The sequence below is a fragment of the Berghia stephanieae genome, chromosome 5, assembly GCF_034508935.2.
Source record: "Berghia stephanieae isolate SIO BIC M18660-M18661 chromosome 5, UCSD_Bste_1.3, whole genome shotgun sequence".
NCBI classification, from domain to species: domain Eukaryota; kingdom Metazoa; phylum Mollusca; class Gastropoda; order Nudibranchia; family Aeolidiidae; genus Berghia; species Berghia stephanieae.
Window position 1 is genome coordinate 44,195,947 of NC_088364.1, and position 27,921 is coordinate 44,223,867.

Here is a 27,921-nt window from a genome sequence, read left to right on the forward strand (position 1 = left end):
AACAAGTTATCTCATTCCAAGACAAAGACAGAAAGCATGTTGGAAAACAGATATAAGGGGATAGAAGACACAGTATGTACCCCCCTGCCCACTATGGGAGGTCAGAGAGCGAAACGTATTTATATTATAACTAACCAACCAAGCAAGTCATATTATAAGAAAAAGTCATTTTAAATTTTATTCATTTTAATTAAGCACAGTCATGCATAGATAAAAAAAAAAAGAAGAAAAAAAAATACAACAAAAACCCAGCTGAACAAAAGGCAGCTAAACCAAAAAAGATCGATAAACTGAAAAAGTTAATTCCCAACACTACAGCTGAGTTACGTTTCCTTTTTTCATACAATGATGATATGATATAATCTCGCTTAGATAAAATTCTAGCACTAATTAGACCCTTAATTATTACTGTGTAATATTTTGAAAACTAAGGATGTCTAAGTGAGCCAGTAAAGTGATAAAGAAAGTATGAAGAGTAAATGTGACTTTTGTGACTCGTCAAGAAGACTATGAGTAAAAATGACCCAAAGAGCCTAACATTTACAAAACATATAATGGTGTGATATTTCGAAAAGAAAAAAAAATATCTCTCATTCCAGACAGGACTCTGGTGAAACCAAAAAGTTTCATTTCAGAATAAGTACACTAAACCATATGAAGAGGACAAATGATATAGAAGTAGAAGGATAGGAGAGATAGCAAGGCTGTGGACGGGTGAAGAATTATCCCCTCCCCACGGAGATTTCCACCCACCACGCTCTATGGCAGGCCTTGTAGATCATATCATTGTATGACAACAGCACCAATTACTTCTTTTAATATGAATGCTCCTAATCCATTCCCCCACTAACATGAATACATGATTCATTTATTGAGTGGCATATAATTGAGGTCTCTAGATGTTTTATAACCTTTTTTTAAAAGAAAAGAATGTTGATGTTTGATGTGTACCATTTTATTTACAGTCAATTATTTTGCAGACTTTCAACATAAATGCTCTACATTGCTTTATTACATCTAACGCTCTCTTAGTCTCAGACTAGAAATAAATTGTTTACACAGTCACAACTCTGAAATCCCGACACTCTGGTTCCAAATTGGGCATTTAAGTAACGATATCAAGAATATCGAGACAAAAGAGGTAAAAATTTTCCAGATCAAGGAAGATATCACTGTATTTCATGTAAAAGTAAAAAAAAAAATAGGGTGGTTAAAATTTTAAAATCCCTATACCCGAAATACATCAAAATAATAATAAGGCAAAAATAAATGCATAATGGTGAACTGTGAATTGAACTAATCACTGATTGATAAATAACCAATACACATCAATCCAGTGAACAAGGTGGTCTCAAACTTATTCGAATCAGCTTCAACCCAGCATTATTTCAGGGTGATTCAGATGATTAAAAGTTAACATAAAGCTGAAATGATCGATGACATTTTATTTTTTAGTTTCTTGAAAGACCTATAATTTTTCTTCTTAATAAAACAAAAAATGTTGATGCACAAGTCTTATATTTCTGGATTTAAATTCAATGATTACCAGCTAAGCCATTTCGACATAAAACCCTATTAAGGCGATGGGTCACAATTTTTGTATGGAAAAGAAACAGAAATGTTGAATATCAAAAGATCGGAATTGCTTGTTACTTCCTGTTTTCTGTTGTGGAAATTGGCAAGCAACATATCATATGATGAAGGGAGGATTCCCATTCCTATTAAGGCTTGAGTCAGGGGGTTCAGGCTTTTTCTCATTGTTACAAAAGCTTCACTTTTTGCCTGAAACAACATAAATCATAAATATATCAATATAAATATATATTAAATATCATTTGAACATGGCAAATCACCATGCTATAAACGGTTTACTATAATTATTCCTCGGATCGACCACATTCAATATCATTGGATGCCAAGTACAGCTTTTAAGGGGCTAGTACAATATTTTGGCTGTCTTGAATTCAACCTCTCTGTACCGGGACAAATATGTGTTAAAAAATTATAAAAAGAAAAGATGAAAAAAATAATTTTAAAGTTTATCTGATATAGGTATCCTGCAAATAAGCGTCCTTTCCTAAAGAATTCCAAAATATTCAAATTAATGAGGGGAAAAAATCGCAAAACAAACCATAACATTAAAAAAAATACCTAAACAAAAAATCAAACCAAAAAAACAAACAAATAAACCAAAGAAAAACTACAACCCCCCCCCCCCCCCCTTTTCTTTTTTTTTAAATGTTAAAGGGCGCTCTAATGTCTTGCCATAATGATAAATGAAGTACAGCATATTTGCCAGATTGTTCATCTTACTGATCAGTTGAGACGAATGAAGACTATCTGGTGTTAAAATACAAGGTGGTGAAATTGAAGGGAAGGATGGTTTCAATACTGTTGGTATAGTGATTCAGGGAAATATATCATGAATTTTTTTTTTTGCTACCTTTAGCGATGAATACCTTAAATGAATCTTTAGACACCCATGAGTATTTTGCACTTTATGTAATGCTCTTATTACTACTTGGAGCTGAACTATATTATCCAGTTGTAGTCTAATAGAAATTCAACAATTGAGAAAATCGGGTTTGAAAGTTGGAGAAAATGGATTGTATAATCTTCTTAAATCCAAAATGAAACACCTATAAAATTAGGCTCAGATGATAAGGGAATAATTTCTGGGACTTGCTCACAAGAGATTTCAGACTGATTGTCCTTCGAGTTCACACAGTAATGAAAATGAGCTAGTTGTGCCTATAAATGACTTCCATGTACTGTGGTGTATCCCTCAAATGCTGGTGCCATAATGATAAAACAAATACAACTCACCTAATTTCAACCATTTTGGTACTTTGGCACCGGATGGGAGGGTTGCAGGTGACGATGATGATGTTTGGGATGACCGACCAGCAGCCCCAGCAGACATTCCAGATGTCCCAGGTGAATGTAAATTGGTGTCTGAGGGGTTACTAGACCTCATTTGGGGGGAGTCATTGTCACTTTGGTTAAGGCTGAGGCCAGAGAAGGAAAGCAGATGTCAGATACCACATAGGGGAAACGGGGGGTGGGGAGGGGGGACACGATAAATTATCTTTGTCATCACAAAATTAGGAAGAATGACAGGGTCAAGGTTGATAAATTAGGATGAAAGCAAATCGGACTACCTTTTCAGAAGAAAAAAAAGTGCTAATTTAGTCGACTGCCTTCTGAAAAAATCATAACTTCCTAGGAAGACTAGTGTCCTATCTATCTTGTCACTTGTTTGGTAGGTTAACTTATCATTTCAGTACTTTAAGGCCCAATCTACTAAGACATTTGATTTTTGTGTTGATGATGATTGGAATTGACGTTATTAGCACTGGTCTGTTGTGGTGCTGTCTGAATATTATAGATACTTACACATACTTGACAAAGTCCAGATAAATGGATAAGAAATTTATTGACCCATTTATAAAATTGTATAGTCATTTATACCTGTCAGGTCAATTTATGGGGCAGAGATTTGGGAGGACCAACAACATAGGGCAGGCATTAAAATGGAACCCAAAAGGATGGGAGTGTAAAAGACTAAGAAATGTGAGGAGAAATGTTCTTGATGCAAACTCAAAGAAGATGGAGAACCGCTTGGAAAGAAGTGGAAAAGAAGCCCAGGTTGGAGTGGATGAAGATGATGTGCTAAGGTTGATGGCCTATGATCCATGAGTAGAGATGGGCATAAGTATAAACCTGATCTTATAGAGAGAACGAAGATGACGTCACTCAGGTCTTTTTTTAATTTTTTTTTTTTTTTGCCATCAAAGTTTATGAGTAATTCTCACTAAACTGTCTGAACCAGACTATCAACATTCATGGCTACCCATTGGTCCGTTATACTTCTGGATGACAATATTGTGAATTTCTTAGCCAAGCACATACTATCTATACATGTGCACTTTTTAGGTAATATGTTTGTCATTTTTTTATTCTGATATATTTTATCAAACTATGGCCACTATAATCTTAAATGTAAAAAATCTAGAACCAAAAGATCTAGCACCTGAATCATTTTCAGAATTGTATATAGCAATGAGACCATTCGAGAATAGCAAGCAATTATTGTTACTGTCGATACCATACCTAAAAATACAATTCTTATAATGAACCATATGAATGAATCTAAATTGCCTGATTAATTGTACCTTGGGGTAGACTTGCCAAACTGTCACAAGAAACTAAAAATGATACTTACACTTGAGTGACATAAGTTTCTGCTTCCATCCTAGACTTTATATTGCTGATTAAATCTTGTCTGATGTAGTGATCTGATGGACAAGAGTACAATATTAACATTCGCATAATAAATTAGTAGCTACAGATTTAAGAGAATAATAATTTTTCTAAACATAAAAAAACAAAACAAAAGCAACTCAGAATAACATAACATTTTTTTTACAGTAATGATTTAGAGGATAAAAGTAAAAGTGCAGTCTAAAATGATAAACAAATTTTCCATTGTGGCATGGAACACACACCAGTATGGGAGTTTAATCAATTTGAGTATGATAAAAGAAAAAATAAGAGGGAAATATTCATTTATTCTCACCTCTCTCTTCACTGCATCCAAAATATACTAAGGCAGCTGGGGCCAAGTTGTTCTGGTTGGATGAAGATAAATATAAAATGAAACAAATTGATTTTTTTCACTGAGAATGGAAGTATTTTGAAGTTTCGAAGGAACAAAGTAAATCTCCATTGCAAACTATATATTTATATATATATATATATATATATATATATATATATATATATATATATATATTATATATTATATATATATATATATATATATATATATATATATATTTATATGCTATAACAATGAAAATGTATGTAACTACCTGAGGTTAGGTATTCATACACACCAGAAATGTGTGATGTATGTGCCCTGTGTACTGTGACAAAACCCTGGTGTAGATAAATATTTTTTAACAGGCTTGCACTCATAATCACAACTTTTAGATAATGTTATTTTTGGTAAAGTCAAGGTGTTGTAAAAACACTTGACCACCAATGATACCTTTCATATGTGGCAAAATCATAGAAAGATCTCTCAATCAATTCGTTAAGTTATAGTTTAAGAAATTTGATGGCGCTTGCAATACTTTAAGGTCGTATAAATAAATGCTCAGGATGCCCAATGTCTTATTTGGTACAGCACTTATCTCAACAGCAAAGGGAGTAGTATCTGTGGCTTTGTGACAAATTATGGAGAAAGTACTGGTATAAGGTAAAGATCTTAAAAGTATGGATTAAACAGTGCCAGACAATGAGAGAGAGAGAGAGAGAGAGAGAGAGAGAGAGAGAGAGAGAGAGAGAGAGAGAGAGAGAGAGAGAGAGAGAGAGAGAGAGAGAGACAGAGAGACAGAGAGAGAGAGAGAGAGACAGAGAGAGAGAGAGAGACAGAGAGAGAGAGAGAGAGACAGACAGACAGAGAGACACAGAGAGAGACAGACAGACAGACAGACAGACAGAGACAGACTTACGACAGCCAAAGAAGACTTCATATCCTTGAGAATCATTTTTGGTGGGGTGGTGACTGAAAAGGAAACAAAAAATTTTTTTAAAGAATCACTGGTCACATTCGATGCTCTTTGACTTTGTTAAAAGACAACCCAACAAATCAATATCGTTTCTGTCGTTTTTTGAAAAGAACAAAGTATGCGCTATTTGGTTAATGTTGCATAAACTGTGTTTTTAAAAACAACGGCAGAATTAGCCATTAATGCCACTGCTTGGTAAATAATTGAGGTATAACTTGTTATGATTCAAATATGCCTATTGTGATATAACAAAAGTTTTACTGTGTAAATGAGCATTATGGTGTCTTTTCTCATAACAAAGTCAAGAAATATTGATTACAGTCAGCTACTGCATAAGTTAAAATGATCAGAAAACTTTTCCCCCAACACTGTATCCAGCACTTGACAAACAATACCCCACTTGGCACAGGTGGGACTGAGTACTTGTCTATAGGCAGTGACATTGTAAGAATGCTGAAGATAAAGAGAGCCACACTGGCTACTGTATGGAATGGTGCTTCATTTGTCCTGCTGGAGGAATAAATGAAACATTAAAATCAGTATAAATAAGCTATTTTAACATTCATAATAGTGCAGTTGACTTTATGAGTCTTTGCTTCATACCCAGAAGGTACTGAGTTTGAATACCCACTGCGCTGTGTGGTCTTGAGCAAGTCACCTCGCCCTGGCTAAGTTTGCGGATTAGACCTTGGAATAGACCTTAAAGTAGGCAGTTTAGCGAGAGGGGGAGCCGCTGGCTGAATCGGCGATCAGCCACCCATTGAGTTTTTGTGACCGGCCGTGGAAGCGACCTGCGGGAGTGGTCGGAAACAAATGCAATTTTTGTTTCGTTTTTCGGATCGCACTACCACTTCAGATACATCTTTTTGAAGAGGAGAAGCTAAACTACGAAACAGTCTTTTTCTGAAGTCAATCGGATCACTATAACTCGAGTTATTTTCTTTTGAAATCAATGCAATTTTTAAAGCTTAAGAACATAAAAACCCGTTGGGCGACATTATTTAAACTTCGGAGACATAAAATTCAACTATTAAATATTTGAATGACACAAGATATGTAAGAATTAAACTTGACGCACGACTTGTTTAACTCTCCGCAAAAAAACACGATTTTAGACTTACCGCTCAACTGAGCCGGCATTCAGTGGCTGTGACGTCACGCTTTAGCTGACCTTTGGACCCACGGTCGCTGCTGATTAAACACCACGCTCTACCTCCTTTATTGGCTTATTATTGATATAAACTTTTTGTTTTCATGTTTTTTCATGTAAGAGCATTTTATTCTTTTATTTTCATTCTTATTTGTTTATTGAAGTAAAAGTACGAAAAAAAAAATAATGGTTGCCATGGGAGTCGAACTTCCGTCATCTTTGTTTACGATTGAAACTAGTCTGTGTGGCCCCCATGGTAAATATTGAATAAATATCTGTACTGGAGTCCTAAAAGTGAAGAGCTGAGCCAAGACCCCCCCCCCCCCTCCCCCATCACACACACACACACACACTCTCCCATCATCACCTTTGGTTTATTTGTTTTGGATTTTTGTTTTAATGGGGAAGAGTTGGGGGGGGGGGGGGGGGCGGTCATGTCGTATGATGACCGTCCTTTTCTCTGTAAATTTTAACTTTCAAAAGCCACTTTTGGTCCACCAGTCAGTCATTTAAAATGTTTTAACGTTCGGTTTGTTTACATTTCTTTGAGAGTCCCATTTATTTTATTTTTTTTTAAAATAATAATCAAAACGGATTTATCTACAGTTTGTTTAATTATAGTGTGTTGACTTCCTTCAAGCCCTCACTTTTCATACTTAGGCAACAAGGAATTGATCCAATATATATCTTTTTCACTCCAAAATATTATTCCTTTTCATATTTTGCTTCATTTAACTTTGTTTTGATTCAGATGAATACTTTCAATTGTTTAAAGGATGTCAAGAAGAAGATTGCTGCTATTTCTGAGTCTCAAGGTCAAACTCTCACGTACTCAGTAGTAGTTCATAAGTTATGCCTATTCATGACCACCGAAGGAAGAAAGAAGACAATAAAAGCAAAATCCAGTTTATTATGAAAGATTAGAATTCTACCTATATTTTGATTTATAATTCATCAAAATCCATCCATTTTTGACGAAGTTACGTCTTCATAGGCAGTTGTTATTACAGTGGAACCTCCTGATAACGACATGCCACGGGACCGAGTTTTTATGTCGTTATCCGGAGGTGTCGTTATTTAGAGGTTTCCAAGATGACGGACAAAGTGGGCGTGGTAAGGCCCGCGGGACCAGTTTTTATTAACATTGACAAAACAAACAAAACATTGTAGTGTATTCCTCTTAGAGGGTTCTTGTGCGTGTGTCTGGATGAGACTTTTAGGTGATCTGAACTAAGTACACTGATAGTGTGCTCCTGGAATCTACATCTGTTCCCTATTTAAACCATTCCCCTTTGTCTTTTTTTTCTTATGTTATTTCAATTGTAAATCTAGAATGTTTTTAACTATCCAATTTTCTTCCTTTTTACTGGCGCTGATATGACATAGATGTGTCACAAGCGCTATAAAACCCTTTAAAACAAACAAAAACAGGTAATTCGGACGCTGCGAGTTAGATAAAATTCCTCCTCCTCCTCCCACAAAAACACTACTACTACTACTACTACTACTATTATTATTATTATTATTACTATTATTTATTATTATTATTATTATTATTATTACAACTTCTACTACTACTACTACTACTTCTACTAATACTACTACTATACTACTACTACTACTACTACTACTACTACTACTACTACTACTACTACTACTACTACTACTACTACTACTACTACTACTATCACCACATAATATCACATTTTCCAAGATTTTGTGTTTACTTGCTTACACTTACATTTATACCTTGGTTTTTGTTAATGCACATCAGCCAAGATTCGTCAAAAAAAAAGCTGCGTTCTCATTGGTTCAAGCAGGAATCGTTTTAATAAACTTTGAGTACTCATACTCGATATTTTTAGTATCAGATATCTACGAAAACTGCCGAAAATCGCCAAAATGATGTCGTTATTCAGAGGTTTTATCAAAAAGTGCGTCGTTATTTGGAGGTTTTCTTTACTGATCTTAAATAGAAAAAAAATCGGGACCATGGTGCAATGTCGTTATCAGGAGGTTGTCGTTATTCGGAGGTGTCGTAATCGGGAGGTTCCACTGTACTTGGGTTGTCATGAACTCGTCACAACTTTGCAATGGTAAAATTGGCCGTTTTGAACCCCGAAAAATATTCATTTAAAAATTCATAACTCTTGAACCAATTGAGATATCTCAAAAGTTTAAAAAGCATTGGAATAAGCACAGCAAGCTGCTTCTGTTAATACCAATTTAAAGAAGTTCTTTATAATTTGAAATTTTCACTAAACTGCCTACTTAAGGACAAATTTCCCCTATGGGATAAATAAAGGGAGTTTTAATTATTTCATTTTAATTGCATTGGAAAAAACAGTGAACCAAAATTCACCATACTATTAGGATCACTTTTCTGGTAAAGAGGTTAGAAAATCCAAAGATTTCATATTTCTTCATTTAGATTGCACATACTTACATAAATAAAATTTGAGATTTTTCTCTTGTAGACAGTCTTTTACAAATGAATGTAGAGCCCCAACTGGAAAGAGTAATATATAGAAAAAAATAAAAATTACGAAACTCATTTTCAGTTAAAGCATACATTTAACTTCAACATTCATTTTCATAAAAAGCATTAAATAAGTTTAATTATAGTGAACCCTTAAAAATTTGCGGGTAAATATAGACTTATTATGAACAGGCACTTATCTAATTATTATACTGTCTTGGAAAAGACTGGTATTTTAGAGGTTAATTAAAACACATGCATACAAACAAAATAATATTTACATTCAATTACCAATTAAGGATGATTTTTTTTGGTTTAAAACTATGCCTTAGGATGCCAATAATTAGGTGTCTCAATAGCTCAGTAAGTACAGCACTCGCTTCAAAACCAAAAGCTGTTGAGATCGATCCCAGATGCAGTAGAGACTTCTTTTTCAGACCCAGCCTCCCAATTACCCTTTCCACCCAGCAGTGATAGGATGGCTGGATCTGTCAGATCAGGAGGAAATTACTTTGCGATAGGGGGAAGCATGGCTCAGCGGTACGGTCTTTGCCTCTTACCCAAAAGGTAACGAGTTCGATCACCCGCCACTGCGCTGGGTGGCCTTGAGCAATCACCTAGCCCTAGCTCACTTTGCGGTGCTGCACTGCGGCTGACGCCTGGGTTATTCCAGTCTTCCCTTGGAATAGACCCTAAAGACAAATTTCCCCTTGGGGATGAATAAAGGGAATTTTATTTTTTTAATTTTTATTTTTAGACTAGCATCTATCCAAAGGGCAGAAAGCAGTTGCTATTGTCCATTTAACGATATGAAAACTGGGATAAATTCTGGCTTCATAGGCCATCAGCTCTTGATGGACTAATTGCCAATAGTTAAGACCTAAGTTTTAAATGAGAGTTTGAAAGAAAAAAAAAAGGTTCTTGAATGTATTATTACAAGTATTCCCAGATGAAAGAAAATCTTTCATATTTCACTATAATTCTAAATTAAGTATTGCTACCAACCTGTCTCTCTGGGCCTAAAGAATGCTTGGAGCACCAGTTTGTCAGGGAAATGAAATCGAATAATGACTTGCTGGTAGTGGTCGTACGCAGCCTCAGCTAAAGATTGTTTCAATGTCTTGGTCATCAGAGGCTGGTCCTCCATCTTGTGCCTGGGGAGTAGAGGAAAAAGTAAAAATTAGACAATAAAACAAGGTTTGTCACATATTTGTAGATGTCATGGTCAACTGTGTTGCTGGTACACACAATTTATGAACAAGAATGATGATGATGATGGCGATGGTGGTTGTGGTGGTGGTGGTAGTGGTGGTAATGGTGATGATGACAATAATAATAATAATAATAATAATAATAATAATAATAATAATAATAATAATAATAATAATAATATATAATAATAATATAATATAATAATATATATAATATAGTAGTAAGTAATAAATATAATATATAGATAGAAGTAGTGTTAGGTAGAGTAGTAGTAGAGAGTAGTAGTAGTAGTAGTAGTAGTAGTAGTAGTAGTAGTAGTAGTAGTAGTAGTAGTAGTAGAGTAGTAGTAGTAGTAGTAGTAGTGGTAGAAGTAGTAGTGGTAGCAGTGCAGATCAGTCAGCAGTAGTAGTAGAGTAGTAGTAGTAGTAGTAGTAGTAGTAGTAGTAGTAGTAGTAGTAGTAGTAGTTAGTAGTAGTAGTAGTAGTAGTAGTAGTTGTAGTAGTAGTAGTAGTAGTAGTAGTAGTAGTAGTAGTAGTAGTAGTAGTAGTAGTAGAGAGTAGTAGTAGTAGTAGTAGTAGTAGTTAGTAGTAGTAGTAGTAGTAGTAGTAGAGTAGTAGTAGTAGAGTAGTAGTAGTAGTAGTAGTAGTATAGTAGTAGTATAGTAGTAGTAGTAGTAGTAGTAGTAGTAGTAGTAGTCGTGTACTAGTAGTAGTAGTAGTAGTAGTAGTAAGTAGTAGTAGTAGTAGTAGTAGTAGTAGTAGTAGTAGTAGTAGTAGTAGTAGTAGTAGTAATAGTAGTAGTAGTAATAGGAGTAATAATATTAATAATAATAATTATAATAATAATAGATCAATAGAATATGATAGATAGATAGTCTAGATAGATAGATAGATAGATAGATAGATAGATAGATAGATAGATAGATAGATAGATAGATAGATAGATAGATAGATAGATAGATAGATAGATAGATGGGTAGATAGATAATTAGAATGGTAGATAGATAGGATAGATGGATGGATTGATAGATAGATAAATAGATTTTTTAAAAAAGATAAGTAGTCAGATAGTAAAAAGAAATCTCAGGTACATTACTTTTTTACAGCAAATTGAGGGTCATCTCCATTCATCAATATTTTAAGTAAAAAATATCTAGAAACTTTTGCCAGCCACATAACCGAAAACCCCATTGAGAGATACGCCACACATAATTTGAACTGCTTCAAAATCCCACAGACAAGAACACAAAACTACAGAAATTCTTTCTTCATTAGAACTATCTCGGAGCGGAATGAGCTGGATGAACTGGTCACCATGGCACCACACCTAAACTATTTCAAGGCCCCACTGACATGGGCCCGTGCCCAATGAGGATGCCGCTGAAATAAAACCAGACCACTGGTTTCTTCAGCGCCTACCATACATATACAGAACTGAAAAAAAAAAAATTGTTTTGTCAGTGCTTGGTAAAACTGTTGTTTGTGAGCCAACTGGACTATTGGGACCCCCATACTATAAAAGAGTTTACAAATAAACTCACAAAGCGTTTTGCAGGTCTCTGTACATGAGTCTGACATCTGACTGGGTCACATCAAAGAAACTGTCGGGTACTAGAAAGACAACAGGCAATGGAAGGCATCTTTATAACCGACAATGTTCATTCAAATATGAATATATCAATACAATTTCAGTAAATAACCTTGATGTTTTAAATTATATTGCAATGATGAGAGACATACTAAACAATATCCACTTTTTGCGGTCTCTTTCAATACTAAAAAAAAAAGGCCAGAAAGAAAATATGGCATGTTAAGAGTTTGCTCTTCTGCCTGATATATTACACTTTGTTATTTGAAAAGTTTGGTTGTGAATTCTTGATCACATTTTATATATAAGCTTGCCATGGCACAAATCTCAAAGAACAATCTATTATCTTATTTATTACTTTGGTGATGTTGTGATGACATTACAACGATAAGTATTCTCTAAATTATTGGAAAATATGAGATTGATTATTTGCTGTGTTTATACAGAGAAGTAAAATAAAAACTGGAGATTAAGAGTGTTATAAATCAGACAAGTTCTCTCCATTATCCTCTGCTAAACACATGTAAAATATCATCAATATATCCATGTCAAAGTCAGATAACTGGATAGAATGCTGGTAGAGGAGGGGAATAATATTCCTATGGTAAAAGCCAGTAATCTCAGAACTTGCTCAATGAGATCATAATTTGCCCATGCCCTGGATACACAAGTTAGATACAATAGATTTTGGCATCATCATCAATTTTTACAACTTATCAAAGAAAGGCCTATAAAAAATTGCAATAAATGGTGTAAAAATCAAAACAAATGTATTAATTTTAAAATTATTTGATTCAGAAATAATTTTTCTTTCCGACCGCTTTTTAGTTTTGGACTATTTTTGCCAAGTGTTATTTAATTTCTTTAAATGGTGCATTTGGGTTGTAGTTCAGTTGGGTTTTTTTTTTTAAAGCAAAGATACACTACTTATCAGCACCACTTTACAAATTACAATCCATTAATAAGTATTTGATATAAGCATAAAAAAATGAATATAAACCAAAATTTAAAGTTAATTTTGATAAGCAGATCAGTCCAATTTTTAGAAATGAAAAAAAAAATGTTTTAAAAAGTATGACAGTTCTATGTGTGAGCAGCCAGTGAGTTACACACAATTGAGTCAGAAAAGGCAAAGGAGAATTAATTTAGAAAAAGATAATGACCCAAGTGAGAAACTTTATGAATGTACAGACAAAATGAATTTTTAAATTTTCAGGATGCAAGACATTCAAAAGGAAGCTTATAGTGAGCATAAGTTTGGCTCAATTAGACATTTCACATGATTTTTTTTGTTGTTTTTTTTTTACATGGCGCAATATCAGCTAAATCATTTCAACTTAATTAATAAAACAATCAACATGGTACGAAAATTATTTTGAAAAATCATTAAAGCTATTTAAAAAAATTTCAGCCACTGTTTTGTTGTTTGATATGAAATATTGTACCTTAATAAGACAATTATTTAATTGAATATTGATAAAGATGCGATCAGGCCCATCCATCCCCATAGTTATAATCAATTACTCAACTCACGTTCTTGGCTGGACACAGATAAGGCCTCATTAGCATCATATACCAGAGGGTTTCTGTCACATGGCTAAGAAAGGAAAAAAGTTTGCAATTTGATTTTTAAAAAAATGAAACTAAATGATCACATGACATATTAAAAAGTCTTTTCAAGACAATAAAGAAATGACTGTTGATGTAAAAGGCTTTTTTAAGGGTGGGGTTGCTATGGTATACGACAAAAATCAACATTATATCTTTATTGCTTGTTTATATACATAAATGTAGTTATTTGCTTAAAATTAGATACTTTAAAAAAAATGTTCATGTCTTTCCATCAAGTGGTGACATGGTTAAAATGCTGACTCAGCGTTTTACACATTACTTTATTTTGAGTAGATCTCAAAACATATTCTAGTTTAAGGCCTGCTATTTGGCATGTGAACTTCCAAGGACATCCTCTAACACCTTACAGCAGCTGATTTTGAGTTTCTTTGAGTTGCTTTTACATATTCAGCTTCACAGTATCCCATTATCAGGCTATATCGAGGTCTCTGAATTTAGAGGATAATTAGAGAGAAAAATGTCCTAACTCAAAAACTAATACAGCTAATTTAAAAATCTCTTTGTAAGGTGATAAATTTACACCTATTAAACATTGTGGCAAAATAACAGCAAATTCTAGCAGTTATCTTTTGAAATCTACTTAAAATGGTGAGAAAAGTTAGTCAAAAATGACATTTTGAGAAAAACGCAAAAATGCATTTATTCTATTCATATCAGACATGACCCTTACCTTAATAAAGGGTAATTTTAGGAGCTTTAGACACCGTTTTGAGTTTTGAAACCAAAGAAAATAGATTCTACATATATTTTTACACAAGAATCACCCAAAAAAAAAAACGATTTTCATTTTTTTCTTTTCTGAATCTCAAAATTTGAGCAGCACAGGACCCGCGGATCCCCTTGATTGAATTTTTTAGCATTTGGCCGGGTTTTTTTTATTATTTCACTAAAATACACTGACCATATTATAGGTATCATCATCATCTTAATAATTAAGAGGACACAAACAAAAATCAAATTATCTTCAAGGATTTCATCTAATAAAACGATAACAAAGGACTAAATACATACTGTGGAATCTGGTGGTAAAGATGATCTGTGAAAACAAAATTTCAGATTTTTTATAACTGAATGGTGCCAAAACCATTTGTTTTTAGGTCACATCAGTTCTTAGGAAAAGAGATACGGTTTATAACACAAGCAGTTAATAAGAAATAAATAACCATAGTCAAATGGAATGAAAGACAGATCATTAAATTGAAGTTTCCATTCCATTTGATGATTGTTATTTCTTCAAGCTTCATGCAGCAAATATTTGTATTATGCAATTAATAAGACAGATTTAGTTCATCACTGCCAAAGATACCCCTGACAATTTAACTCTTTGCAGGCAAGATTTGATTATTCTTTACCTGATATCATATCTTACTGTGGGGCTATATGGTCTAGTGGTATGACTCTCGACTTCGAATCCAAAGGTCCTGGGTTTGAGACCCACTCTGAGCGATGCATAGTTGAGTCCATGGAAAAGGCTCTTTACTCATATTCTCTCACCGTACTTGGGTGTAAAATGAGTACCTATCTGTTAACAGCATTGTCTCTGTCCATAAAAATTGTAAAAATGTTAATATAGCCTAACACATGTGCTGTGTCTCGTCCTACATGATAAGTGTTACTGTTGATTAGGGACCCATTGTAAGTGCTTTGAGCATGTTTAGTGGGTAATGCGCTATATAAATGCTCTAGTTTGTTGTTTTTTTGTTGTTTTTAAAAAAATGTAATAGCAGCAGTGAGACTCATCTTTAAGCCCCAGTCACAGTCCTGTTGAAGTAACAAATATTGCACTTTTCTGAGTGAAACTCTGAACCTTACTGCTACCAGGTGGCTAGTCCCTTCTGTAACACATGGTTGCAATAGGATAAAATGTCTAGATCTATTACTGTCCGATCCAAGGGCAAGTATCTTAAATAAACACACACCCTTTCAGATTTCCAAACACCTTTTTGTTGAGACAAAAGTCTTACTGTCTTTTCAATTGACCTACTTAAATAGTGTTTAAAATTTAGTTTTGGACATTGACATGGAAAAAATTAATGCCAAATTGATTAAACACAATAATACTAATACAAGATAAAGGAAACAAAACATGACGTAATTGCATTGATATTAAAATCGACACCCACTCTGTATTTTCATGTACAATGTGCGTTTATCACGACATATAAGGTACCATATGTATTTACCTGCTGTTACTTGTACTCAAATCTTTTCCTTTTGTTTCTTCTGGGAACTGAAAAGCACCAAGCACAATAATACTATGACAAAAAGCAATCATTAACATAACTTGCAATGATATTTATCTTCATCTTTTGACAATTTATTAAATCAACGGCAGCTTTCTAAACAGGTAATGTAATAATGTAAGGGTTAAATATAACATGTGTTATCCCTTTCTGGCAAAGGTGAAAAATCTGAAAATTTTCATGTTTAAAAAAGTTTGGTATAAAAGTGTATGGACCCATTCCTAACGCGATCAAGTAATTCAAAGATCAAGAATTTTATAAATCTTAAATTTGATGCCCCTCTTTTAAAGACAGCTCTCATGGTCTGATAAAACATTTTAAAGAATTTTTAAAAATACGATCAGAGACCATAAAATGAATACAGCAATTTTTTAAATTACCTCATAGTAATCGTAAATACTAATGCAATAAGAAAAATCTGACTTTTTGAGTCCTCTTATATTCAAACAATGTTAGGAATCTTTAAAATAAGACCTCCTTTGATGAAAAACAAAAATATGAATGAATAACATTTGGGGCTCAAATCCTTCTCCTTATGCATCTTGAATAGTTAAGGAAAATATGGATCTGTATCTGGCCAAAATTGAATAAATGTCTTCTGTCAGTGTATGGCAGATTTGTACACACATCTTGTTAAAAATGCAACCATCTTTTGGGTACAGTCAGGAATTGAAAGGATAACGATAGAAAACTTTGACCCGACTGTTGTGATACTTTATACACATTGCCAAACTCAACTCAGACCTCAGGCAGAGACCTCATATTGCAAGTCAGCAAAAGCAAAAATTATTAGGCGATTTGTATTGGACATATTCTGAATTTTGCTCTTTATGCTCTACTGGAGAAATAAATAACATATCTTAAACAGAGAATTCCAGATGAAATAAAAAAGATTTACTTTGAAATTGACAAGGACATTGGAAGACTGCTCATCTCTGGGATATCCGCCTTGTCTAATCTCTGGCTGGGTGGCAGATGTTGATGGAGATGATCCCTGGAGGTGTGGCAGGAACCGCTGAGCTAACCGGCAGGCAATCTGAATGAAATATTCGATATCATACTATTATACAACTTTCCAGTCAACAACAGAATACTTGAAATCCAAGCCATTCCTATCCATGTAGCAGACAGGGAATGCCGTCTAATTTAGTAGCAGCATATATGTGATTCACCGCCTCAAAATGGTATTATGTGCGGGTGATTAAGATGAAAAAAAAGTTGGAATACAGTAAAAAAAAAAAATGTCAGACTAGAATGACATGTACTTGTTTAGTTGGAGGGGAAGTAGATATAGTTTCTTAAAGTAACAAAACTAGAATAAACAGTCCTCGTCATTTCAACATTAAAATCACTTTTTAACACCTGGTTCACTCTGACTATTACCATATTGAGGTGATGGATCACATAATATTTAAACAAAAATACTGAATCAGGTCACAGGGATCAAGACTGAAAATCCATCCGCCATCTTAATCATGAAAAAATCAAAAATTAAATTATCAAAAGGAACTTTGAAGTTTGGGAATGTTGGACAATTTTTGCAAAAATGTGACAGAAAATACACGTTAAAACACTTGAAATTCAATTATTATGTACATTAAGTGAAAATTATATTCTTTACAGAAGATGATAAATGAATCTATTCAAAATGTGTTTGTGATTAATGTAAGTTTTAACCGTATTCTCATCCCCCATCACGTCCTCCTTTACAAAGTCATTAGACATAAAGTGAAAAAAAAAAAGATTAATTTATCAGCTCATAAAATGACTAATGTATAAAACTTATTTCATGTTCTTTTTTACTACCTTAATTATGTAGTAATCCCTGTGTTGAGAAATTTTCATGAACTCACCAAATCCCTGGTTGTATCTTTGACATAGTTCTCTAAGTAAAAGCAAATTATCCTTGGTCATAACCAAAAAGTAATGTTATCAATAATATCAATATATATAATGGGATGAGCAAAGATTTGTTTAAGTGTTATAAAACTGAAGTGACACCTTTCATTAACACAAAGACATGTTCTGAAACTTTCTGACTTACAGCTTGTTCCTGAGGGTTCAGGTCATTGAAGTCATCAGGAGTGAAAATCTCCACACCTGGAATATTCAAGTCCCGCAATTCTTGCATAGGGTTTGGTTGTTGTTGCCTGCTGGGTAGGGTTTGGGAGTTACTAGGGGATGTTTTGGTTCTGTTGGACCTCTGTCTGGATGATGAGTCTGAATGAAATAAATAAATAAACAAACAATAAATAGTGTATTTTCAAGGTGTGGTCATGCTCAGTGTGCTTTACAATACCTCTTCTATTATCCTCCAAGGCCATAAGGTACAACATTTCCACAGTACAAGTCTTCAGTTAAAAGCCCCTTTTATAAAAGAAATCATATCATTCACCACTGCCTATAGTCAGGTATACATTCACACTTGATTTGAGTGGGATATTGTGTGTAAAGTACCATTAAGGACGTTGCACAAGGATAAAGTCTTTCCTGATTTTCGGTGTGCTCATAACAATGAAGCTGTCTAAAGCTAATCATGATACAATCAAGTGAGGATAAAAGTTTGCTCACAACAATGAAGCTGTCTAAAGCTAATCACGATACAATCAAGTGAGGATAAAAAAGTTTGCTCATAACAATGAAGCTGTCTAAAGCTAATCATGATACAATCAAGCGAGGATAAATAAATTTAACAATCACAGCTTTATTTGATTCTAATCATGACATACCACCAGAAAGTGACAAAGAAGACAAAGTGTCATCACCCTCATCGATATTGTCTCTGTCCACCTCCATCTCCTCCACCTCATTCAATGGTCGCTGATGCTGCTGAGGCTGGAGCTGTTGTCGTTGTTGTAGCCGTTGTTGTGAATCCTCTCCTGAGCCACTCATCCGATCCATCCTGCCCTCATCCTCGTCCTCCTCTTCCTCTAACTGTGAAAGACGTCCCTCTCTCATTGTAGTTTTCAGGCGATCTTCTCTCTCCCTTTCCTCAAGTATTTCTTTCTTCCTTTGTGCAATTTCCTCTAGCTTGGCCTGCCTAGCTTTATCCTTCTCGACTTGATCACAGATGTCTGCTATTGTATTTTCTTCTATTGGTCGGTGTAATAATCTGATGAGGACAAAATACACAAAAAAACATTTTAAAACAACATAATAAACAAAACAGTTTGATATAGTGAAAAGAATAATACAATTCTATTGCAAAATTTTGAGCTTTAGACCTAAGAGTGGCCTCTGTCGTTAAACAATTGACATTGACAGCGTAATTAGTGCAGTCTCATCTTATAACAAAGTCAAATGAAATATTAATATCATCAGTGATTGAACTAGTAACTACAATCGCCTGAGCTATGGCATTGTGTATTTTGGTAAGGCACTTTACACTTATCATCCTGCTCATGTAAATGCCTACCTAATTAGGTAGTGAAAATATTGTACGAGTGCTTTTAATAAACAGGCAACTGTACAGTATGAAATAGAAATTTGGTCCTGCATGGCCTTGCTGAAGGAATAAATAAATCCTTATGAATGTGGAAACTGGAAATGTGCAAAACAAAATATGCAAATTTGTTCATTTAATTTGGATATTTATAATTCAGAAAACACTACCTAATATTTCCAGTTATACATTTTAGTATTAATTGAAACCCATTGCCTTTATTCAGTATTATTATATGAACAGACTGCGAAAACTGAATTTAAAGTGAAAATTACAAACATTTCAGACCCGAGTAGTTTGTTAGACTACATTCATTCTTCTCAATGGGGCACAGCAATTCAAATAAAATTCCATAATATAAACCCAAAAGTCAATTATAAGTATCTTGCCCACCCCGACATAATAGGGCACTGAGATGACTTGTCACATTTAGATGTTATTGGTTTGGTTTGGAGTTTAAGGGTTTTACGGCACTTGCGACACATTAGGTCATTTTAACACAAGAAAAATGGAAAAAATCGGGATTGTCAAAAAATTATATACATTTACTTAAAAGCATACAAGAATGAGCAAGACAAAGGAGAGAATGTTTCATGAGATGTAGATTCCAAGATCATACCATCAGTTTAATTAGATTGAGATCACCTAAAAGTCTCATTCAGATACAAGCGCAGGAACTGACTAAGAGGAACGCACTCAAATGCTTATATTATACATTCAAAACAACATTATATAACAATTCATAACAGAGAGATGATTTACAATGAATAAAATAATATCTCCAAAAAATATTACTATACATTTGACTGTTTCTCTCCCAGCTAAGAACTCTATTCAGGGAAAGGACAAAACCAAATTACTCATTCCAAGACTAAGACAGAAAGCAAATTGCAAAACAGATATAGAAGGTATGGAAGACACATTAAATGACTTGCCTGCCCACTATAGAAGGTCAGGAACCCCACCCAGTAGATGTTATTTCATTAATAAACTGGTTCTGATATTCAAGTCATTCTAATTAAGTCAAGAACAGTGAATTCAACTCTGCTTTATGTCTGGATTTGCCTCAACTCACAAAAAAAAAAAAACTCTCTGTCTCCAAGATCCATACGTGGTAATTGAGACCCCTTTGATTGTAGAAAAGAACTATTGTACATTTGTACATTAAATTAAAGTGCAATTTTAAGACATAACATAAATGAGATATATATATATGTATATATATATATATATATATATATATATATATATATATATTATATATATATATATATATAATATATATATATATATATATGTCTCAAAATTATCTTTAATAATTTCGAGCAAGGTGTGCCACAACATATAAATCAACGACATAGTGGTGTTAATTACATAATAAAATGAAAACAAGGCCACAATGAGTTGCAATTGCATACAAATTTACAAAATATAGAATTGTTGTTTTTTCTTAAGGGATAAGATTGAAAAAAAAATTGTATATAAAATACCCTTATTAATTGACAAATTACAACCAAAAGAAAAGTAAAGTAAGGCCCATTCTGAAGCAACATTGAGGATTGCCCTATTGGTGATGCAATGTCCTTGGTCAACGATAAAATGAGTAATGGTGACCCATTCCTTTCCCATCGCTTAACTTTGCCAGATTCTGCGGAGTGAACAGAACAATGAAACCTGAGACCCATTCCTGTCCTTCAGGTTAGGAGGAGAGTTCACGGAACAGAATGCCCTCTGTGCAAACTCGTGAAAATAAAACAAGATTCAAATGGCTAAACACTATGCAAAGATATACCAATTTACACAATATCAAATATAACAAACAAATTACCTGATAATGGCTTTTCCTGAGGTAAGTGCCAATTTCTTCAATGTGGTTGCTTTCAGTGCCTTTTCTCCTATAACCTATGTCACACAGATGGAAAAACGTGACACACATAAAAAAATAACGAAAAAAGTAAAAAATGTGCTAACTTATCTAAAAGTCATTGCAAGCTGTCTGTCTCAAATTCATTACTTATACGTGATCCATCGCCTCAAAATCGTATTATGTAAGGGTGAATCTGACTCCCAAAAGTGAATTTAGAGATGAAATGAAGAGAAAAATGAACTCGAGTTTTTTTGCAATGGAAGAGGTAGTTTGTTTTTTCTCTCCACTATAACGGAATGACATTAAACCAAGTTTCTTATATGAGGTTATAAATTCGATTTCTAGTACCTAATTCATCTCGACATTATACGGATAAGAGATGGTGAGTCGCACATGATAGATGATTACATCCCTGTAAGAAATCAAAAATCGATATCAGACCATCATATTCTCCTTGAACACATCAGCTGCCCTCTTAGCTCCTATTTTAGGAAACCATCAGACATCTTGATGATAAAAGATTTCCAAAGTCTAATTCAAAATCTAAACTCTCCTTTTTAAAAATAATATGGACCTCTTTCTTTACATACGTTTTGTTTAATCTTGCACGTGTCTAAACCTGTTTTCCAAGGGGTAAGAGTCTATCTCTCTCTCTCCCTCCCCCCCCCCCCCCCCTCCCCCTCTCTCTCTCTCTCTCTCTCTCTCTCTCTCTCTCTCTCTCTCTCTCTCTCTCTCTCTCTCTCTCTCTCTCTCTCTCTCTCTCTCTCACACACACATACAAGCAAGCACATACACATGAACACACATAGACACTTCCACACACACACACACACACACACATACACACACACACACACATACACACGAGCATGCAAAACTCACCTCTTCCCTCATGAAGATACAGACTGGGTGTAAACTTTTCCCTTGATCCATCTCTACCCTGGTCAACTGTCCTTTGTAATCTCTGTCAATTTCATGTGGGGAAAAGAAGGGGTAAAAGTAGTCCTTTAGAGAATTTCTGCCCATGGAGCCAGAGTTTATCCTGGTTTCTATAGCGTGGAATGGACAACAGAAATTGCTTACTATCCTATCCTTGCTGCTTCCTTTAGATAGGACGCTAGTTTATCGCAAAGTACTTTCCACCAAGTCTAACAGACTCAGCTACCCATTCACTGGTGGGTGGACAAGGGGGGGGGGGGGGGTCAGAAAAAATCTTGACTGCACCCGGGGTCGATCTTGGTCAATTTTTGTGTGAAGTGAGTGCTCTACCAACTGAGCTATCAGGACCCCCAAAGAAGGTTAAAGGGGATACTTAACATTTTAAAAAAAACATTGAAACAAGTCCCAGGACCAACCCATTCAGCAAACTTACGGCACAGTGGACAGTAAATTCATCAGACTCTCAGCCAATCTGATATTGGAATCGAGGTTAAAGATTTAAGATGAACGAAAGATTTTTTCACCTTGAAATCTAAAGAGAGAGCATCTATATCTGTTCATAAACAAAACCATTTTAAACCGTAGAAAAGTATTTCATTCTTCACAAATTGGTTGACCTCAGCAAGTCTTTAATAAAAACTGGCATTGTCCATGACTGAAAAATCGTTCTATTTATAACTGCAAATCTAATCATGCCTAACAACAGACTGACCACAGGCATTATCCAAAAATACGGATTAAAAACAAAAAAACAATTGAAATTTCAAGAAACAAAAACCTATCAACCTAGTCAGATGGTATTTATATGAATTGTATTTTCAAATGAAATAGAATCGATAAATTATGTTTCAATTTGCATTTCAGACTAAAATAGCTCTATATTGCCACCGAATTTCCTCCAAAATTTTGCTTTTTAAAAATCTGAACTTGGAGGAAAACATTTCTATTGGTGTCAGTGTACGGTTATATGGTTGAATAAGACAAGCAGCAAATCCTCACCCATTCTTGTCCTCAAACTGTAACAGCAAATCCCACAGTGTGACAGATGGGAGGAATTTGTCTTGAAGTCTCTGACCGGAATCAAGCTGGAATTAGAGGGAAGGAAGGAGAACATGGAAACCATATAGTTTTATAGAGGTGCCAATAGATTCATACCCAATAAAATGAAAAAATATAAATTTGGCACTCAGATTTACATCGTTACTCCATCCCCCCGTCCCCTCCCATCCCCCAACCACGAAATAAGAGAATTAAAAGAAAATAAACAACACATTTTCACAATCAGGTGAGTACCTACCTAAATTCCTGACAATAATATTTAGTTAAATCTGACAGATATAATATATATTATATAAAGATATCTTATAGGGCAAGGTTGTCGGGAATGATGGTGCCTTGAATGTTATAAAGAAACAATGGGGATTGATCGTGTTGATGATGATGATGATTATATGACAGTGATGATAATAATGATGATGATGATGAAGATGACAGTAATGATAATGCTGGTGTTAATGATAGTGATAAAGTTGTAGTATTCATGTTAACCTGTAAAGCAATGGTGACATCCTGTTCCACTCTAGATGTCGATGACTTGGCAAGTTCCAATTTTGCATTATTTGGCAGACTAGAGAATCGGAAGGAAAGACTCAGATCCAATTCTTTTCTCCCCTGGCTGTGTAAAGTGCAAGATATCAATAAAACATGACTTTATAAACAGAAAATCATAAATGAATAAAAATGTAAAAATAAAAGACAAAAAAAAATAAAAAATTAACTTAATAAAAACCCTTTTACATAAAAAGAACCTAAAATGCCAAAGATTCAATGCGTAACTCTTGACAGGCATAGTATATCTCACATGACATTATACTTGGAAAATTTCAACAAAAAAGACAGTAATGCTTTATTGAAGCCCTGGTTTTTCTGTTTTGAAAATGGTTACGTCTATGGATATATCTTGAGATTGCTGGGCAAAAAAAATATGATTTGACAGAAATGCAATATCTTGATCAGTTGGACTTTTTCATCAGCTCATTTATGAGCCAACATTTTGTATTATAGTACTTCTTCTGAGAGGATACTCCCTCATAGTTAGCTAATTCCATCTGTCAATTTTCATTTTTTAAAAATGTTCTTCAACCATACAGCCCTTCATTTAGTTATCAAATTTGAAATTTGATGCCGAGATTGAGATGTTTTACTTGATCTAAGGTTTAAATTGGCTCTAGGATGAAAAACTCTCTGGGATTAGGAAATTTAGGATTAACTTTTAGTTTATTTTGATTAACTTACACCAGTTTGAAGTCTTCGGGTGGAATGAATCCTTGACGTTGGCAAACTTCTTCCAAGACCTGAAATGATGATATCAAGGCATTGTTAATGGCAATAAATAGTAATATGCCCCAAATCCAAAGTAATGAAAGTATATAAATATAGGCTGCGGTTATTCAGAGTCGACTCTGAATAACTGTCTACGGTTATTCGGAGTCGACTCTGAATAACTGTCTACGGTTATTCAGAGTCGGAGAGTCCACTCTGAATAACTGTAGACAGTTGACTCTGAATAACTGTCTACAGTTATTCAGAGTCGGGGAGTCGACTCTGAATAACTGTAGACAGTTATGAGTGATGAACTTCCAGTTACCAACCACACGGTTTTTCTGGGTTTTTTTCTTCTCTCCCACCTCTGTTTAACCCTACGGGAAAAAATCGTTTTACTTTTTGGTATTTTCTTGTCTCTTCTGTCATGGCAGTTTTTTGCATCGGTGATTTGTATTGCGGCCGCAAAATTTGCAATTTTTTGCAAATTGTCGAGATTTTGCAAAAAAAAAATAAAAATAAAATATTTAAAAAAATATAGTGGGGACCAGTGATGATAATCTTCCGCGGATTTCTGGGATTTTAGGATTTGTTCATAAATGTTCCGTTGTTTTTTGTCATGTCAAACATTTTCTGCTCAGTGGTAGTTCAGGGGGAAAAACAATAATATGCCTTCTATCATTTTTTGACACCTCTGCTCAGTTGCATGAATTTTGGTGACACTCCTTTAATTATGACGTTAGTCTAGACACGCTGGCGCCAAATGTCAAAGGCAGCACAAGACACATGGTGGCCATGAATGAGAAGATGATCGAAAGGGAAGGGGATGGAGCAAATGGGTGTAAATATTTGTGTACTTTTTAGCTGTAACATGATATTACATTCATTTGACGATTTTATTTATAAGGTTTATAAGCTTGTCTTTTTTTTTTTTTCTTCCTTTTTAAGTTTTGTTTTGTCTTTGTTTGATTGTTCTGAATTTGTTAATAGAATTCATTACAACTTGTGTCTAATTATAAAACAATAAAAAATAAAAATCAATTAATTAATTCTCTCTCTCTCTCTCTCTCTCTCTCTCTCTCTCTCTCTCTCTCTCTCTCTCTCTCTCTCTCTCTCTCTCTCTCTCTCTCTCTCAGCTACCCTTCTATCTTCATATTATGTTTATAGATATCATTTGGTAATAGAGAGATAATAAGTTAGGCTGATCGATTTAAGAAATGATTGTTTATAAGCTAATTTAAATTTGCTTTGTTAATGGAATATGTTTTGCAATTGATTAAAGATTCTTATTTATAAGCGACAGAAGTTGAAAAATCGCCAAGTTTTAAGAATTTGGCACTAAAATTGCCAAAGTCACAAAATAACCGTAGTAAACTGGTATCAAATTGAAAGAAACTCATCTCGCAAGAACTCAACTCGATAATTCGATAGGCTACTCGCTCTAAATATCTATACACATGGTTATCCAGGGTCGACTCTGAATAACCATCTACAGTTATCCAGAGTCGACTCTGAATAACCATCTACAGTTATCCAGAGTCGACTCTGAATAACCATCTACAGTTATCCAGAGTCGACTCTGAATAACCACTTCGTAAATATATAACGTCACTTTGAAAAGTAATTTAAAAAATTAAATCTACCCTTCTTAGAATTAATTTTTTTACAACTTTTCAAATTGAATGGTTATATATTTATACTTTCATGCTTGATTACTACTTTACTTGTTTGGATTTGGAGCACATTACTAAAAATGAATTGGGCGAGATAGTAAAATAAAAAAACAACACTTTGTCTTTTATCTAATTTTGCTTCCAGTATTCGGTCCCAACATAAAAAAAACATCCGGCAAACAAAACAGGTTATATAGCATAAAAGAGATATTACATTCATATAGCAGCGAGGTCCCTGTCGTTGTCTTGCTATGTTTGCCGAGAGACCATGATAGAACATTTGTAGACGTAAAACTACAAATGGAGAAGAAAAATTCTGATAATTTCTTTTTATAATTAATTACTGTAACTGATTTAATTAAATATATGGCCAGACATTTTTAAAATGAAATTTACATGGATAATTTAATCGTTAACTAGGATTTTTTCATTATAAAATCCAGAGAACACACACACACACAAACACACACACACACACAGACATATACACCCACACACAAACACAGACTATCTGCCTTGATTTACTATTTGGCAAGAACAGTCAAGGGTAATCCGGTTTCTAATAAACAACGCAAGATAGAGTGATGTACCAACTCCAGAGGAACAACTTAGACTGTCTATTCTAAATAATTCTATCTATACTATAGACGTGTCTATTTTTTCTTCCTGATCTTATTTCTCAACGGGGCCAATCTTTTTGACTGACAGTCAAAATGCTGAAATGACAGACTAATCAAAGTAACAAAGAAGAAGAAGAAGAAGAAGAAGAAGAAGGAAGAAGGAAGAAGGAAGAAGGAAGAAGGAAGAAGGAAGAAGGAAGAAAGAAGAAAGAAGAAAGAAGAAAGAAGAAAGAAGAAAGAAGAAAGAAGAAAGAAGAAAGAAGAAAGAAGAAAGAAGAAAGAAGAAAGAAGAAAGAAGAAGAAGAAGAAGAAGAAGAAGAAGAAGAAGAAGAAGAAGAAGAAGAGAAGAAGAAGAAAAGAAGAAGAAGAAGAAGAAGAAAAGAAGAAGAAGAAGAAAGAAGAAGAAGAAGAAGAAGAAGAAAGAAGAAAGAAGAAGAAGAAGAAGAAGAAGAAGAAGAAGAAGAAGAAGAAGAAGAAGAAGAAGAAGAAGAAGAAGAAGAAGAAGAAGAAGAAGAAGAAGAAGAAGAAGAAGAAGAAGAAGAAGAAGAAGAAGAAGAAGAAGAAAGAAGAAGAAGAAGAAGAAGAAGAAGAAGAAGAAGAAGAAGAAGAAGAAGAAAGAAGAAGAAAAGAAGAAGAGAAGAAGAAAAGAAAGAAGAAGAAGAAGAAGAAGAAGAAGAAGAAGAAGAAGAAGAAGGAGAAGAAGAGAAGAAGAAGAAAGAAGAAGAAGAAAAGAAGAAGAAGAAGAGAAGAAGAAGAAGAAGAAGAAGAAGAAGAAGAAGAAGAAGAAGAAGAAGAAGAAGAAGAAGAAGAAGAAGAAGAGGAAGAAGAAGAAGAAGAAGAAGAAGAAGAAGAAGAGAGTATGAAGTGACGAGTAACAACACTGGCACTGACAATGACTCGACAGATTAAATTGAAAGGATGTATTCATCAACTCCAAGGAGCAGGACTGACAATGGACTAATCCGTACACATAAATCATAACTAAAAAGCTTTCTTTTTGCAAAGATACCTGCAGTAATTTTGTGTTTGGGGTGACTTTTACGTTCTGTCTGCGTCCATTGGGACACAGGACTTGAACGGAGGCAGCCATTTTACGTTGACGGTAGCAGACAATTCTTTTGACCCTTGACTCTTGATTCTTGACCTTCCCGGTTCGTAGTTGTAGCGCTTCGACTTCGT

The 27,921-nt window shown here is 34.2% G+C and overlaps 1 protein-coding gene across 2 annotated transcripts; it reads right to left on the minus strand.

Annotated features, from left to right (window-relative positions):
- Positions 1–155: 155 nt before the first annotated feature.
- On the minus strand, positions 156–27,866 carry LOC144972991 (tether containing UBX domain for GLUT4-like). 2 transcript variants are annotated; one of them, XM_078914893.1, is made up of 20 exons: positions 27,752–27,866; positions 24,423–24,481; positions 23,676–23,802; positions 23,127–23,212; positions 22,071–22,152; positions 21,150–21,223; positions 18,645–18,991; positions 17,924–18,099; positions 16,778–16,915; positions 15,820–15,866; positions 14,648–14,672; positions 13,538–13,601; positions 11,958–12,027; positions 10,211–10,359; positions 9,173–9,235; positions 5,520–5,572; positions 4,580–4,631; positions 4,226–4,298; positions 2,827–3,008; positions 156–1,782 (listed from the first exon to the last, which is right to left on the minus strand). In XM_078914893.1, the coding sequence occupies exons 1-20, from the start codon at positions 27,830–27,832 to the stop codon at positions 1,772–1,774; spliced, it is 1,959 nt and encodes a 652-aa protein (XP_078771019.1). In that variant the 5' UTR covers positions 27,833–27,866; the 3' UTR covers positions 156–1,771. The 2 variants fall into 2 exon arrangements, with proteins under 2 accessions (XP_078771019.1, XP_078771018.1); XM_078914892.1 differs by having other exon boundaries at positions 18,609–18,991.
- Between the last annotated feature and the right edge of the window lie 55 nt (positions 27,867–27,921).

Bases quoted from the DNA above. Each gene is read 5' to 3' on its own strand.
- LOC144972991 (XM_078914892.1), bottom strand. From the start codon at position 27,832: ATGGCTGCCTCCGTTCAAGTCCTGTGTCCCAATGGACGCAGACAGAAC. The intron at 18,992-21,149 runs GTAATTTGTTTG...TGTCCTCATCAG, and splicing joins TCAGGAAAAGCCATTATCAG to ATTATTACACCGACCAATAG. The intron at 3,009-4,225 runs GTAAGTATCATT...CTCTGGCCTCAG, and splicing joins GAAACTTATGTCACTCAAGT to CCTTAACCAAAGTGACAATG.